The sequence below is a fragment of the Coenobita brevimanus genome, chromosome 89 (assembly GCF_032717465.1).
Source record: "Coenobita brevimanus isolate Jiangsu-jjx chromosome 89, ASM3271746v2, whole genome shotgun sequence".
Taxonomy (NCBI): Eukaryota; Metazoa; Arthropoda; class Malacostraca; order Decapoda; family Coenobitidae; genus Coenobita; species Coenobita brevimanus.
In genome coordinates, this window is record NC_137042.1 from 31887710 (window position 1) to 31904928 (window position 17219).

Below are 17219 nucleotides of genomic sequence, written 5' to 3' on the forward strand. Positions count from 1 at the left end.
TTTTAATATCGACAAAGTTTGCATCAGTAACACACAAGAGGATGCTGTGTTGTAACAGTACAAAATAGACTTTCGGAAGAGAGGTTAAGAAATTTGAAAGCACAAAATCTCCCGCCCCACTTCCGGCCGAATCTCCCCAGTTTGACATTACCTCACGGCGGCTTTATGTGAATGTAAGGGCACTTGGTTGTGAAGAGATAAAAGATGAAAATACGGGTATCCTGAGGGAGCGAAGAATAAAATAATCTCAAACTGAATTATATAGTTTGTTATTCAGCAAAGTATATGTTTGCAGTTTTAGTTTCCTATAATTATTCACAAAAAGTAATTAATTTATTATCTTCAGCACTGATGTGTACAAAACGTATGGAGAACTTTATTCTTTTCAGGGTGGTGGGGTTATTACAGTTTGAGGAACAGCTCTGATGTAAACAATCGGTTGGACGGTGAGGGCTTGTTTATAGTTTTATACAGGCTTTTCTTCCCCCTCCCCTCCCTCTTCTTATTAGCTACTATCCATTAACAGTAGTGCGCAGGTGTTACAGTATGTAATGCTAGCGCAGTTACGCATTGCCTGGTAGATATGTATAATGGTGAATTGACATCATCATCATCATCCGGACCTCCTTTCCCACTCAAGGGCAGGGTGAGGAGTAGCAATGTCCAGACAGCCCAAAATTGCCCAATCCAATGGGCCACGCTTCCATTCACTCATCATTCAAGCCCCCGGAATCCTGGCTGTCAGGGTCACCAGATTAAATATCATTTAGGTTATACTTCTTTAATTCTTTTATGTAATAGGATGGTAAGTCATTTTGACATCAGTAGTTTAAGCACAGCAGTTTCCATTGTGAAAACCACACAATAGATTCATCAGTGTTTTGCATGGTGGGGGTTCTCTTAGGAAAAAAGCAGCAGTAGTAGGGGCAGTCAGAATGAAGCGTAAGGGTGTGTCCTGACAGAGTGGGCAGGTGGGGGCATGCAAGAGTGGGGGTGGTCTGGAGTGTTTGAAGGTTTGCACAGGGGTTGAGTAGGCAGGTGTTGCCATGGCAACATAATCTCATCATCTTCAGCATCTGCAGGTGGAACAATCCCAACACTAAAAAAAAAAAAAAAAAAAAAAAAAAAGAGAGAGAGTATTCTTATGAAAGTCACAATTGCTGGAAGACAGTACGATGAATTATAAACTGCTTTGTAAGAGAGGTACATTAATCCAGACAGAGTTTAAACCCCCAGAAAAGTGTTTACATATTGACAATCAGGAACCAGATTTGTTGAGTGTGCTTGTGGAATTACAACAAAAATTCAGGATAATCTGTAAAACCATAGAGAACTACAGATTACAGGCCACTAAATCTGCATGCCTTCTACAGTAAAACATGATTGTTGAAGAAGTATGTGCAATAGCAAGTCCCATAGATGATGTGAAAACAAAAAAAATCATGGTTATATGATGTTTTCTAACTCAACAGAAAAATGTTACACAAGAATGGAAAAAAATATGTATCAGAGACCTATTTCTCCCATCTTTCCTTTCACTTCTTATTGCTTTTCTTTCCTTTACGGGTGGCTTTACATTGAGTGATAAGCCAGATGGTTTCCTGTAAGCCAAGAAACCATTTACAATGCTGGGTGGCAACCTTATAATTAAACCATACGTGCTCCCTACGTGTCAACAAGTGGGTTGGTGGAGGGTTAGTGCCCCTCCCCATAAATCAAATAACTCAAAGTCAAGGGGTGTAGTCAAGTGGCCACCCCTTACGGGGTTATAGTGTCCGGCAATAGATAGATAGATAGATAGATATACATTTTCAGATGAAGGGTCAGTACCCTGGCAAAATCACATAGCTACTGTAGCTAACATTTTAATTAAGTACGGTACCAATAGTTAGTGCAGTGCAGTAGTCCTGTTACTTTATTGGTGTATTTTTCAGCAACTTAACTTTACCATCTCTTACAGCAACTATACTATACTATAAATTTTGCTTTGCAGTGTAATAGAAATTCATTCATATAAAGACTACCACCAGATGGGTATGTTTGCTAGTACGTATATAAAAATAAACTGATTAGACGCCTTTTTTTTTTTTTCCTCCAATCCTCTTCCACTGCTTTGCAATAAATTCTCTGTCACTGTGTATCAAATGGGATGCATCCCATATGAATGGTATTTATGAGACCTCAGTATAGTATTAAGCTGCTCTATATTCATCCTGCCCACATGGTTCAAGCAAGAAAAGTTAATTGACAATTCCTGTTTGAGGGCTGAAGGCTTGCATTAGTGCCCGCTCGGAACCACAGGCAATATGGCCACCTATATGAGTTACAATGATTGAAAATTTCCACCTCAATCCACTTTCGCTTGCAACTGCCTGCCTGCTCTCAATCCAGTTTTAATGAGATGTCAAATCCTGCATGAACCTGTATTTATCAAATGTGTCTAATGATGTGTAATGAGTTGCTGATTGAGGTGTCTTATGCTGCACTATTGATTTACAGATGTCTGCTCCTATAAATCAAAAAGAATATTTGAAGAAGTACCTGGGCGGTAGTGATGCTGACAAGAAAAAGAAGAGGAGAAAAAAGGAAAAACCTTCCTCCCAGAGCAAAGGGTACGTATTTTAGTCAAGGATCTACAGGGTGATTTACTACCCTTAGGTCCCGGAATGCTATCAATATATTCGTTATTTATGAACAGATTTATGTGAAACTCTGTTCTTAAAAGTTAGTCTGTGCCAGTCATACTGCATTTGAGGAATCCCCTGACATATGAATTTAAACGGTATATTGAATGCTGGAAATGAAATGCTATGCTTTCACCTGGGCAGGTCAGAGTAGTCTTAAGTTGATCACTGTTAAAGTGATCCATTGGTCATGCCATACTCAAAAAAACTGCATATATATAGTTCTTGTGATTTAATTCAAGATTTTTTCTGTACAGTATGTGGAGTCATCTTATGGAAAAAATATTTGATAGTTTTTGCTCGCTTAGTTAGCTAGGCTAAAAGAAAACATTATTTAGGAGAATAAAGTCATCCCAGGGGATAAGTTACACCAAAAATTCATTCATTTTGAGCACAGAGTTCAATAGTATTTCGCTACTGAAGAAGACCGCTTCCAAAACTGGATTCAGCTGGGGAAAAATTGTAATAAAATGAAATACCCCGTAAGTACCGGTACTACATTTTACCTACGTCAGTGCAATACTGGCGAAGATATTTAAGTTTTTGTGGGGCGTCAGAGTAGTGAACCACCCTGTATTAGCAATATAAATATATATACAATAAAATTAATGTATGGTACATTACTGTTCTATTTTTGACAAGTGATAAACCATACCATACAGTATATTGTGCCTACTGTAAATGCTGCCTTCCCTCTCTTGTAATTTTTACATCCCATTCACCATACCGTTTCTCCTGGATTGTGAGCTCTTTCCATCTGGTATTATTCCTTTTGTTTGTGATACTAACCTTTCTTGTTTCCTTATTTGTAAGGAGGTCTGAAATTCTTTCTTTCTTGGAGGAAAAGTGTCTGAATCATAGCTCCTTTCAGATGATGGTGAACTCTCGGAGACATGATGTTTGGAAGTTTGAAGATTTGCAGTATATATCTGAACTTGGTATTTTTCTTGCAGGTAAAGAATCAGTATGACTCTAATACAGAGCACATGATTCATTTCTCTACCTTCCTAGTTGCAGAGATTTTGAATAAAGTAATACCCAATCTTTCTTGAGGTGAAGAAGAGCCATGGTGCTGTCTTTGTATGGGTGGACTGCCAGTTATGTCTAGATCTCTTTAGAGGAGACATTTTTACTTGACCTGGCCCTGTATGTTGAGCAGTGTTAGTACTTTCAATCTGATTCTTCATCTGATTCTTCGGTACAACATTTCCCTGGGGTGAGAACCTGGTGTCATATCTTTCCTTCTGCTTTGATGCCCCCGAGTCCTTCCTTGGTGGTTGAGCTGTGTCTCATTCTTCTTGATGGAGAGCTTGAATCATCTCACTTTTCTTGGAGGACTTCCTGAATCATGTCTCATTGTTCTTGGAGGAGATCCTGAATCATGTCGTACTCTTGGTGGAGATCAGGGGCTGTTTTAATTTCCTTGGAGGAGAACCCGAGTCATGTCTTACCTTCCTTAGGGGAGTACCAGAATCATTTCTCACCATCCTTGGAGGAGAACTTGAATTATTTCTTTTCTTCTTTGGAGGAGAATCAGACTCATGTCTCATCTTCCTTGGAGGAGAACCTGAGTCATGTCCTATATTTCTGAGTGTAGATCCTTATCATGCCTAATTTTTGTGGGTGGAGGTTCAGAGTCATGTCATATCTTTTTTTGTAGAGATTAATCACCTTTTCTGGTTTTTCTCTGTGGGGAATCAGAACCATTCCTCATTTTTCTGGATGGTGATTGAGAACCTTGCACCAACATATTCAAATCCCATCTTTCCTTTCAACTCTCCAGTCTCAATCCTAGCCCCCCCCAGGCATTGCATTCAAGGCTACACAACATATCCATCTAATCATTGTCATTTCTGTATGTTTGAGTCTATGAATATTCCCTTCCTTTACTGCCTAGGTCTCACTACCATGATACATTACACTCCTAACACATGCTGCACATAAAGATCCCTTAGCATTGAGGGAGTGCCCTCTCAGTGTTAGGAGAGGCAACTGCTCCCTGAGCTTCCTCCAACCACTCCTTACCCTAGCCACAGAACAAATCCCAGTCCCACTTCTAGCACATGACATGTCCCCCAAATAACAAAACTCCTCCACACAGTCAAGAGACTCTCCATCAAGATCAATCCTTTCACACCTGACAATCTCTGCGTGCTCTGCCCGACACACCGCACACACGAAATCAGCATTATTTCACAGCCTATGTGTAATGCCAATACATCTCTTATGCACCCACTTTTCACAAACTCTTCACAAGATGGAGTTACTTCCCGCACCCTTGTAACAAACTGCATATGGCCATACTCCCTCTGCTTTGACAGTACCACCATAGGTCCCAGATATCATCACGTCTGTTTATTCTGTATTTACTCTCAGAGCCTTGTACCCCATTCTGTCTCATGTTTATCCAGTTGTGAATCTGGTAGATTGCTGGTTGAAATTGCCCTTCTGTAATCGACCATCCTCATAGAGATAGGGAAGGAGCTGAGGGATGTTTGTTTAACAGGGCATCGGAACCATCCAATTTACAAGTGTCACAATTTTATAATTATTCAGGGACTATACAGTACACTAGTATGATACCATACAGTAAGCTGTACAGCACAGTCAGTACAGAATGTATCTGACATCCATCCATCCATCCATCATCCAATCCTATGTTACCTCACGAGGAGCATAGCAGCCCGGGGCTAGGCAAGTTGGTCCTGACATTTAAGATTAGAATGACCAGCCTCACTCATCCATGAGTGGCATTAGCCTATGTGAGCAATAATCCCAACCACCCCTTGGATATAAACCTTCACCAGCTCAATCCGATTGGAGTGCCGCAATTACCCACTAAACCACCAGGTCCCATAGTTTGATTACATGGTTACCACCCAGCATAGTAAATGGTTTCCTGGTGACCAGGAAATTGTCACTAAGTGTAGAGTCACCCATAGGCAGAAGGAACGGGAAAGAATGAAGGAAAGAAAGACAAAAGAGGGAGTGTAAAGTCACCCATGGGCAGAAGGATGAGGAAAGAATGAAGTATCTGACCTTAAGCTTTAAAAAAATAAATAGTAAACCTATTGAGCTAGGACACCAATCCACCTCAAAGTAGATCCCTTCTGACTTGACACACATAGCCCAGCATTCTTTCCACTGCCTGAAAGATTTTGAAAGTCAGTTTTTGGTATCTCCTGCAGGTGCTTTATCACATTCGTCATGATCTCTTCTCTCGTCTTAGATCGGGAACCTGTCAGTGGAGTTTTGAGCTTTGGGATTAACCAAAAGTCGCTCGGAGCCATGTGTGGTGAGTAGGGAGCCTACCAGATCTGCGGAATGTTGTACTTGGCCGAAAATCCTGACTCATTTGAGAAGAATGGGCAGAAGCATTGTCTTGGTGTAGCTTCCAACTTGCCACTTTCCAAAGGTCTGGTCTCTTCCTCCAAACCACGTCATGAAGACAACAGATAATGTCAAGGTAGTAAAAGTTTGTTGGCAGTACAGTATGACCTTCTGGTGTGTATTTGTGATGCACAACACCATAGTAGTCGAATGAAAATTGTCAGAGTGTGAGTGCATTCACCTTGTGTCATACCTGTTGTGCTTTTTTTGGCCGAGGCGACCCTGTTTCCTTCCACTGGGATGACTGTGCTTTGGTGTCTGGGTTGTATCCATACACCCAAGTCTCAGCTCCACGGATAACAGTCTTCAGAAAGTCTGGATCACGATTTTCATATTCATCCTGTCTTGAGCAACGTTCATCCGAGAGAAGAGATCATGATGAACGCAACAAAGCACCTACAGGAGATACCAAAAACCGACTTTGAAAAGTGTTTCAGGCAGTGGAAAGAACGCTGGGCTATGTGTATCAAGTCAGAAGGGGCCCACTTTGAGGGAGATTGTAGTCCCAGCTCAACAGGTTAGCTATTTATTTTTTAAAAGTCTGAAGGGGCTATCACATGGGGACTCGTGGATGCCCAAATTTGCTGCAGTGTGAGGGTCATTGACGTCCATGGGTGGGAGGCAGCCAGACCCATTTGTGGACGTCCATGACTCCATAGTCTCCTTCTTCTTTATAGAGTTTATCCGTAGGTGTGGTCAAGTAATGTGTGTTGTCTGCTATCTTATAGTATGATTAATTCAGTACGACTTATTATTTTTTTATTTGTTTTAGAAAAATATCCATTGCAAAAGTCACTAACTGCTTCATGTCCATTGTTGTTGATGATAAACGTATTTTCTGTTAGGGAGTTGGAACAAGTGACCTTACAGTCACGTGGGGTAAACTCAATATAGAAGAAGAAGGTGGCCGTGGACATCCACTATGTGATAGGGAATGGCAACTGATGTCCAAGCTCAGTTTGGATGTCCATTTTGTGCTGCACACAACATTCATGGGTCCCTTAGTGATACCCGCTTAAGCTCAGATACTTTCTGAACAGACCACGGATATATATGTTAATTTCATGTCGTGTGAAAAGTTACCAGTATAGATAAATCATTATTTTAAGAGAAATATCATGGTAAATAACAGCAAGAGGTGTTTCCTTCATTTGTTAATAAACTTAATGTTAGCACAATACAGTACAGTGGTTTTTCCTTTCTTTCAGGATGCGCATCGTTGAAGACTCCCTGGACATAAAAAATGTTCCATTTGGCTATACAGATGATGATGAAAATCCAACAGTAGCAGAAATTACTTATGAGGATGAAAAAATGAAGATAATGGAAGAATTTGCAGAAAACAAGAAATGGAAAAAAATTCAAGAGAAGGATGGCAGAGATGGTGATGGATCCGATTGGTTGAGAAAGCACCCACAGAGATCAGACTCCACTTCTTCCCCACAGATACTGGTGCAAGGTTCTCAGTCACCATCCAGAAAAATGAGGCATGGTTCTAATTCCCCACAGAGAAAAACCAGAAAAGGTGTTGAATCTCCACGAAGAAAGATCAGACATGACTCAGTTTCTCCACCGAGAAAAATTTGGCATGATTCAGGATCACCACCCAGAAATATGAGACATGGCTCAGGTTCTCCTCCAAGGAAGATGAGACATGATTCAGGTTCTCCCTCGAGGAAGATAAGACATGACTCTGGTTCTCCTCCAAGGAAGACAAGAAATAATGCAGGATCTCCTCCAAGGAAGGTGAGACATGATTCAGGTACTCCCCCAAGGAAGATAAGGCATGACTCGGGTTCTCCTCCAAGGAAATTGAAACAGGGCCCTGGATCTCCACCAAGGAGAATAAGACATGATTCAGGATCTCCTCCAAGAGCAATAAGACATGATTCAGGAAGTCCTCAAAGAAAAGTGAGATGTGATTCAAGCTCTCCATCAAGAAGAATGAGACACAGCTCAAGATCACCACCACCACCAAGGAAAGACTCGGGGGCATCACAGCAGAAGGAACAATATGGCACAAAGACCTCACCCCAAGGAAATGTTGTACCGAAGAATCAGATTGAAAGTACTAACAGTGGTCAGTATACAGGGCCAGGTCAAGTAAAAATGTCTCCTCTAAAGAGATCTAGACATGACTCTGGCAGTCCACCCATACAAAGACAGCACCATGGCTCTTCTTCACCTCAAGAAAGACCGAGATATAATTCAAAGTCTCCACAACTAGAAAGGAAAAGAAATGAATCAGGTGCTTTGTCTCAGAGTCATAGTGATTCTTTACCTGCAAGAAAAAGACCAAGTTCAGATACTGCAAATCTTCAAACTTCAAAACGTCATGACTCTGATAGTTCACCATCCTCACCTCGAAGGAGACATGATTCAGACACTTCTCCTTCGAGAAAGAAAGAAGATTTTCAGACCTCCTTACAAAAGAGGAAGCAAGAAATGTCAGTATCACAAACAAAAAGAATAATACCAGATGGAAAGAACACATCACCCAGAAGGAGAAATGATTCTGATTTTGAAGATTCTGATTCCTCTCCTCCAAGGAAAAACAAGGCAAACACTGATTCGTCGCCTGTGAGACGGAAAAGACATGGATCAGACCCATCACCACCAAGAAGGAAGAGATTTGTGTCTGACCCTTCACCTCCCAGAAAAAAGAAACCAGATTCAGCTGTATCTCCTCAGAGAAGGAAGAGACATGACTTGGATGCATCACCTGTAAGGAATAAAGGCCGTAATGTGGATGCCTCCCCTCCAAGAAAACTATTGGATTCACAGAAGGGACAAAGACAAGAAAGAAAGATGACTACTCAGGAATACCTTTCTGCAAGAAAACATGGTAAACTGAAAAAAGATACTCCAGAAGAACTTGCAAGGAAGCAGCGAGAAGCAGTATTACAGCGTAATGCTGAAGAGAAACACCAACAATGGAAGCATGGTGTGAAACAAGTACAAGATTATAAGCAGAAGTTGGCTGATGATGCTCATGAAATGGGTAAAGCCTTTTCAAGAACTGCTGATGATGTTGATCTGAACAAGCAGCTTAAAATTGTTGCTCGTAAAGAAGATCCAATGTTAGAATACATGATGAAGAAAGAAGCAAAAGTTAGTAGTCAGGCTGTCAGACCTGTTTTTAAAGGTCCATTTCCTCCAAATAGGCTAGATATAAGACCAGGTTATAGGTGGGATGGGGTTGACAGATCGAGTGGGTTTGAGAAACGATGGTTTGAACACCAAAATAATAAGAGGGCCTATGCTGAAGATGCTTATAAGTGGAGTGTGTCTGACATGTAGGGCTGTTATGTTTAAGTGGAGGTATAGTATTGCTCAGTCAAAATTTGTGGATGATCTATGAGTTTGTAAGAATGTTTGTAGACTAGTATATCAGACTACACACACATCCAAAGCCACTCCAACACTACAGTTACACTTACAAGCACTTCTCACCCTACATACAATCTCTACCAGACAGCCTAAGCCACTTGGTAGAGATATATTGGCTGTATCGTCCCGACTTCAGTCAGGATAGGCTGGTCCTGCAGTGGATACTCAAATGGATGATGATGATGACGATGATGATTATATATATATATATATATATACAGTATATATATACTGTATATTGACTCAATCTGATACGTTTGTGTGAAGCTATATATGTGTGTGTGTGTGTATATATATATATATATATATATATATATATATATATATATATATATATTTAGGGATGAGCCTATACACATAGGTGTACTGTATATTTTCTTTGTATAGTTGAATTCAGAAGACATTTGCAGGTATAATTTACACAAGACATACCAGACAACTTTAAGGTTACAGTGAAATTAGTCTGTTTGGATATTTAATGCAGTATTATAAATACTGCTTATTTATTATATACTGTATACAGTACTTAACCCTTTTAGTACAATTATGTATCTGCATTATTCTGGACACATTATTGGCAGACAGTATTATCCAGACCAAGAGACCCCAGTCATAAGTGTGCTAGAAACTTTCCTGTCATCATTAACTCATTCACTACTCGGGGCCACCCATGACGTGAATAGTATTGCCTGGTAATAGCCAGGGGGAAAAAATAAATGTCATTGCACTGATGGGGTTAACTGATAATGGGACAAATTTCTTTTTAACATTGTTTTGATGAAATTACATGAATTGTATATTGTACCATATACAGTATATAACAGGTATTATCACTAGTTGAAATATGAAGAGTATTGCTTGCATAGTACCTACCCTTTTCCTTAGTGAGGAAAAGGATTGTGATCATGATGATGAGTGTCATATGTAACTGGAAGATCATATTGGCATAAGAATGTGGCAGCCGTAATTTCAAACTCATATTAAAGTCAGCCCCATAGCTCATAAAATATATGGGGGTGGGGATTTTTTAAAATCCATGTCTTTCTCCTTCTAATCATGTCACAGGATGGGTCAAGCCATGTCCTAAAGCCATGTCCTAGACCTCCCCCCACCCCATGAGTTCATGACATACATGGTTAAGAGTGGTCGTTACATGAGTGCTCTGTACGGTTTGTTAAGGGAAAGTTGTTGAAGCATTTTGTGGTATGGTGTTGCCGATTACACACAAAATGGCTGATGAATCAGTTTTCATAGACAACATGTTAGGAATAGTTGAATCATATTGCAGAAATAGGATGTTGTTTCAGTTTGAGAGTTTGGTGTAGATTCCATGTGCTGTGTATTTTGTTTTTAAGTATATACACTAATTATATATAGTATGTATTGATCTTAAGTGTTTAAAGTAGCCTCAAGCCAACTTAGTGTGTGTAACACAGGTACCTGTGTGATTTTATCAGAATTATTGGTTTGTATGTTGCAGCAGTGATTGGCTGGTTGTGGGGTTTGGCTGGTGCAATGAGTGGCTAGTAGTTTGTCTCTTGTGAAATACACCCATAGTCTAGTGGTAGGTGGTTGTTACTAGACCCTATAGAAAGAATGACTGGACAGCCAGCATGCTGGTTCAGCTAATGGATGTTAGCGGGGCATCACACAAGTACCTATAAGGATCAGTGATCAATGCTAGATAAAACCAGGGCACTTAACTGCTTTTCATATTTTATGGCATGTTTTCAAACATCTGTTATGCCATGTTTTCACAAATGGTGCTTTCTTATTAAGTAAAGCTGTATAAAAATGAGATTTTCCTCAGTGTATCAGCTAGGCTAATTTTGAAGCATATAAAGCTCGGCATGCATTGCCAGACAACACTAGATCGATTAACACCAGCAGTGTTTACTTTACATATTTTCCATGCAGGTTTTAAGTTTCATGGAGTTTTGGTTGAATTTAAGGATTTTTGTTCTTGATATCCATAATTGTGGTTTCCATTGGGTTATTATCTAGGCTTACCTCCCTGTGTGGATGTGGGCCAAATACATGTAAAAATAAATAAAACTTGTCTTGCATAGCTGGCGACACACATACATAGATCAGCTTGCCCTCTTCACCATAATACTCCATAATTTGCTTCTTGGTGGATCAGAAGGGAGTCGGAAAAGTCGCACAGAAACTCCATGAGTGTTACTGCACCCAAATGCACCACAATCAAACCATTAATCAGGGCAAAAATGCACCACTAAAAGAATACAGCACCACCCATTTTGCGACTATAGTACCAACAGTTTGGTTTGTCATCATTGTAATCCAGCAATTTTCTCAGTGTTTACATGTACTTTGAAGTAAAAGCCATATGTAGAGATGAAGACTAAAACAGAAATCTTCAGGAGCTCAAATTGACAGAATGTACTACCATTATAGCGACATTTTATTGATGAACCAATCATGTATCACAGCAGGTGACGAGATGTATTTTTAGACAAATCTGCAGTCAGCCAGCACCTGGGCTGTGAGGTGTTTGAGCCAGAATGGCACCATGTCGGCCGACTAATCAGCGAGCAGCTGAAAATATTGACTGTCCAGTCACTTTCTGTGGGGTCCCTGGTGGTGACCATCATCCATTCACTTGATGTAGTGCTGCCTATTTCTTCCTTTCCCTTTCACATTCTGTCTGTGTTTGACCTATCTTCCTTCAGTTCTCTTTCCTTCCTGCCACTTTGAATTACATTTCTTTTCATTTCCAGTGGTCTTACAGTAAGTGACAAGCCTAATTGACTGTCAGATACGTTTATGTGAAGCTACAAAACATGGTGAATGTTTTGGCATATCCAATAGAGTCAGGATTCTGAGGGCTTGAATGATGAGTGAATGGAAGCGTGGCCTATTGGATTGGGCAACTTTGGGCTGTCTGGACATTGCTGCTCGTCACCCAGCCCTAGGGTGGGAAAAGAGGTCTGGATGATGATGATGATGATGATGATGATGATGATGATGATGACAAGCCTAATGGTTTCCTGTAACCCAGGAAACCATTTACAAAGCTGAGTGGAAACTAAATAACCATACTGAATAATGGGTTGGTGTAGAGCCTGCTATGGTGCCCCTGTTAATTGGGTGGAGACAATGCAGCGTCCATCCAGGACCAAACCCCCACACTATTCCCCACGTCTCGACAAAGCAAAGCGCAGTCAGCCACAAAGGAGCTTTGTTCACTGCATGGAACAGCACCACAGGGGGAGTTGTTTGCCTGTAGTTGATGGGTCTGCTCAGTCAGACAAACTTGAGTTGGTCAACATTAGCAGCAGCCATTGCCTATTTGAATGTAAAAATTTACCATGCTCTATGCAGTATGATGGTATAATCAGAGCTTAAAAACTCATATGGAGTATTTTCTAACTTCTGCTAAATGAATTGGAGTGGCACAAAAGTGAAACAGGTTGGAAGAATTTTTGGCACTGTGGATGGGTGGATTTGTAGTGCAGAACAGTATTGTTGGATGTCAGGTATTTATTTTATGTCAAAAAATAAAGAACAAGTGGCAGAGAACCTGCGATGTTTGTCACATCCAAGGAAATATGAACAAAGGAGAAAAAGCAGATTAATTTACTGCAAGATGCCTGGACATACTGCATGTACTGTACAGGACTAGAGGTCATAGGTAATGTGTAAGACAGAACGAGGAAAACAGCACTACAGTAAAGTTGACAAGTGTCTACATGAAGGACTGGGAGTACTAGTTAACTCTTGCAATAGAGAACTGGATCAAAAGATGTGTGTGTAGCTCAATGGATGTATGCTTGCCACAATGAGGAATGGATGCAATTGAGTTCGTATGAGCAGTAACTAGACTACAGTAGCAATACAATAGGGGAATAAGTAAAAATATAGAGGGGCAGAGACAGGCTGAAGGGAGTAAAAGGGGGGATGGTGGCCCAACACTGCATACCAACTATGAAGTTTATTACAACTAAAGCATCTAGTACCACAGATTGTTTATCTTATTTATATATCTGTTAAGAAAATAAAGTATAAATAACCCAGACACTAATCTGTCCCTCGCGTATTGGTTGTTTGAGCTTTGTACCGGAAAATTTTCCTTGTGAATTGACATATGTGAAAGCGCAGGTCATGTGCTTACTGTACGGTAGTAATAAAATGAGCAAATATGTTGTATAGTGGAGTGATGGTCGCCAGGCTTCAGATTAGAAGTCTACCAAATAGCTGTATCAGGTAATTAAATACTGTACTGTACTTCATTAAACCTGTTAGAATTATACAGTACTACAGTTTGTGGTTTACGGAAAAGTTACAAAAAGAAAAATAATCCTTCATTTTTTGTACATAGAAGACAAGGTACAAAATATGCTTCTTTATGAATTATTGATTGTAATACAGTATCTTTATACATATACTGTACACTGTTTCAAATTTATTTATAAACTCACTGGTAGTCTCCTTATTTTCACACTATAAATAATATACTCTTATATTTACGTGCTCTTGTGGTGCATGACAACTACAGCTGATGCACATTATTAATATACTGTATTACTTAAGTGTGATCTGTATTCTTTCACCACAACACTGTTAAAATTCAAGTAGAGAGAGAGGCGGCTCAGTCGGTAGAGAGGTGGCCTGCGGTCCTACCGGACCTAGGTTCAAATCCCCACTGGGACAGGGAACAGTTTAAGGATTTGAATTTCATATAAAGCAGACTTTACCGATCTACCAGAAGACCCGCCGACATATCACAAAAATACCCCTGCTAATACCAATACACCAATCCTGTATGAGACAGCTCTAGCTTGTATTCAATATGAATGGTGGGTGTTAGTGCCGAAGTGGTGATATGTAGAGGTGTATGATATGTAGGAGGACTATTGGGCCTTGGGAGCAGGCTGTGAAGCCTATGCCCAGAGTTAAGCACATTAAAAAAAAAAAAAAAAAGTGTCCTGATGCTGCCTGTTAGGAAACAAGTTTGAGTACAATAATCCCTTCACCTTAACTCTCACCAGTGAGAAGAAATTAAACCATGTTATACATTCCTTCTTGACCCATATTAAATTACCCACAACCAACAAATGTTTGCCATCACCTCTGTTAAATGCCAGATTATAGTACTGTACTGTAATGTGATTCATGAAAGGCTGTTTGGCTGGAAAATGGCAATGAGCAGTGCAGAAATGTCATGTTTTTGAAGTAAACTACAGTTTCTCCAGTAAATACTTCTGGGGTAATAAAGGCCTGAATGTTGCCACTGTACCCCTTGTGAGGAGGAGGGGCCTAATGCTAGGCCTCTATAATCTAGAACTTGCTCACAACCTGGGTGCCCAGGTGGTATTGATGTATATCACTGAAAACCCTCAAACTGCAGCTTGGGACTTTATATCCTTACACATACAGCACTACACAGCTCTTTTTCAGTCAGTTATGATCACTGTTCCAAAGTCAGCAAGAACGTAGAACTACTGCTGTTTTACTATTCAGGGGTGTAATGTTTTTAATGTAATAATGAACAGTAGCAGTTATACTCATAAAGAGTGACAATTCATAGTACTCGTAAGTAAGAAAATGTGGGTACCCACAGTCCACTTGTGTTCTGAAAAACAAGCCTAATGGTCAACCAGTATGTTTGGGTGATTAACCATAGAACGTACTTGGTGTTAGGGGAGAAGGATACTGTCATCGTATTCCCTGTATACTGAGTAGGTTAAAAAGGAGAAAGTAGCTTGAACTGAGAATCCACTACCTCTCAAAGCATTGAGTAATGGCCCAGATGGCTTTGGATTTTGATCTTGTGCCTTCCCAAGGCCTAGTAAATATTGACAAGCATGTATAAATAGAATCTGAGAAGTGAGAATGAAGAATGTAAAAGTTATTATTTTTATGGAAAGTAATATATGATGACAGTATGAGGCGAAGATGAGGGGGAATTACGTGGATTGATGAGAAAAATAGGTGGTAGTGACCATCATCCACTCACTTGATGTAGTGCTGCCTACATCTTCCTTTGCCTTTATCATTGTTTTTCAGTGCCTGTCCTCCTCTCTTCCTATATCTCCCATCTTTCCTGTCATTTTTTTATTGCTTTTCCTTCTTTTACAGGTGGCTTTACATTGAGTGACAAGCCAAATGGTTTCCTGTAAGCCAAGAAACCATTTACAATGCTGGGTGGTAACCATATAACCAAATCATACGTGCTCCCTACGTGTCAGCAAGTGGGTTGGTGGAGGGTTAGTGCCCCTCCCCGTAAAACAAATAACTCAGTCAAATGGCCACCCCTTACGGGATTACGGCGGCTGGCAATAGATAGATAGATGAGAAAAGTGTACCATGTGCCAGGTCAGATATGAACACTTGTGGGTGGATTAAAGAGGGTACTGCATATTGATGAATGGTAACCAACAAAGGGAAATGGAATGGAGAGGTATATAAGAGGGGGGTGGTGTGAGCAGGGAGGGCAGTGAAATGGTGGGAGACAGCGACATGGAGGCGATTTTTTTGTGACCACCCCTTACGAGCGTCTGACAATAGATAGAATGGATGATTTAATATGTATCAGCCGGAGCTGCATGTGTGTCATCTTTGAGTTAAAGATGATGAAAGTCTGTCTATAGCCAGATGCCTTTATCCCTCTATGGGTGGCCGGAAATGAATCACCTCCATGTTGCCCTGTCCTTTGGAATTTATCTGCCCTCGCTTCAACTCACACCTCACTCTCTAGTAAATCTCCTCATGTTGCCCTGTAGGGCAGGTTAAATTATGTTGAGATATGGTACGAATATTTAGGTTTAAATGAAACAGCACAGATAAGGTAAAATTTTGTTCTTAAAATGGCGTCCTAAGATGGAGTCTGTCTGCTTTGGCGCCTTTTGGGAATGTGAATGAGAACCGCTCTTAAATACTTTTCGTCACATTTAAAAAGAAACAAAAAACACCAAAAATGAAACCCTTACTCACAAAATACTCGGAATCCTATGAAGGACTTTATTAAATGAAAAACAAAAAAAATGTCAGATAAGGTGGTGATATCTTAACATAATTTATCCTAACCTAAAGGTTAAAGTGGGGAGATACTTATTTAGGTATTACTGCAGTTTCCGACAGTCATATGGCGTGCTGTTAGCTTACGATTAGTATGGATAGTTGTTCAAGAAATTAGGGTGGTTAGGAAGTTAGCTTTGGCTAGGCAATTTACTTGGTTTGAGTGAGGCTAGAAAATACGTGTGAAATCCTGATTATCCGAAACTGCAAATTTACCCTTATTTATTGTGAACGATAGTTTGGGGGCAAATCTAGTGTTGTCTCTACGATAATTCTCTCGTCACAATCTGCAGATTGCGCAAGGTAAACAAAACTTTCTGACAGACGAAGTTGGTGCTGCATAGGCGTACAGAAATTCTTTATCTCAGGTACGTGACCTGTCTGTGTACTTAGCGATAAACGTGGCAGTTGTAAAAGGGCAGTTTTAAGCAGTAAATGCTCAAGCTTTTTGATATTTTCATGCTAGTTTTCTTGCCCTAGTTATAGGCCACAAATATTTCCAGCACAGATGCATATTAATGCAATATCATCTTTTTTTCTTCTCCAGTTTTTCCGTCCTTTCCATCAGGCATTCCAGCAGATGTGTTTGAATTTGGAAGTCTGAAATTGAACATGAGCTTCTCAAAAAAAAAAAGAAAAGAAAAAAGAAAAAAAAAAAAGTGTGCTTGTGTGTGTTAGTGGTTGGGCCTGCAATACTGTAAGGTAATTAGAAGC

General features: G+C 40.1%; 1 protein-coding gene across 1 annotated transcript; it reads left to right on the top strand.

Annotated features, from left to right (window-relative positions):
- Window positions 1–422: 422 nt before the first annotated feature.
- On the top strand, window positions 423–9374 carry LOC145411440 (uncharacterized). Its single transcript, XM_080281479.1, has 3 exons — window positions 423–446; window positions 2500–2612; window positions 7283–9374. The coding sequence occupies exons 2-3, from the start codon at window positions 2500–2502 to the stop codon at window positions 9372–9374; spliced, it is 2205 nt and encodes a 734-aa protein (XP_080137605.1). The 5' UTR covers window positions 423–446.
- Window positions 9375–17219: the final 7845 nt, after the last annotated feature.

Excerpts from the sequence above, each read along its gene's own strand:
- LOC145411440 (XM_080281479.1), top strand. The coding sequence starts at position 2,500 with ATGTCTGCTCCTATAAATCAAAAAGAATATTTGAAGAAGTACCTGGGC. Across the intron at positions 2,613-7,282 it reads CCTTCCTCCCAGAGCAAAGG|GATGCGCATCGTTGAAGACT; the intron begins GTACGTATTTTA and ends CCTTTCTTTCAG.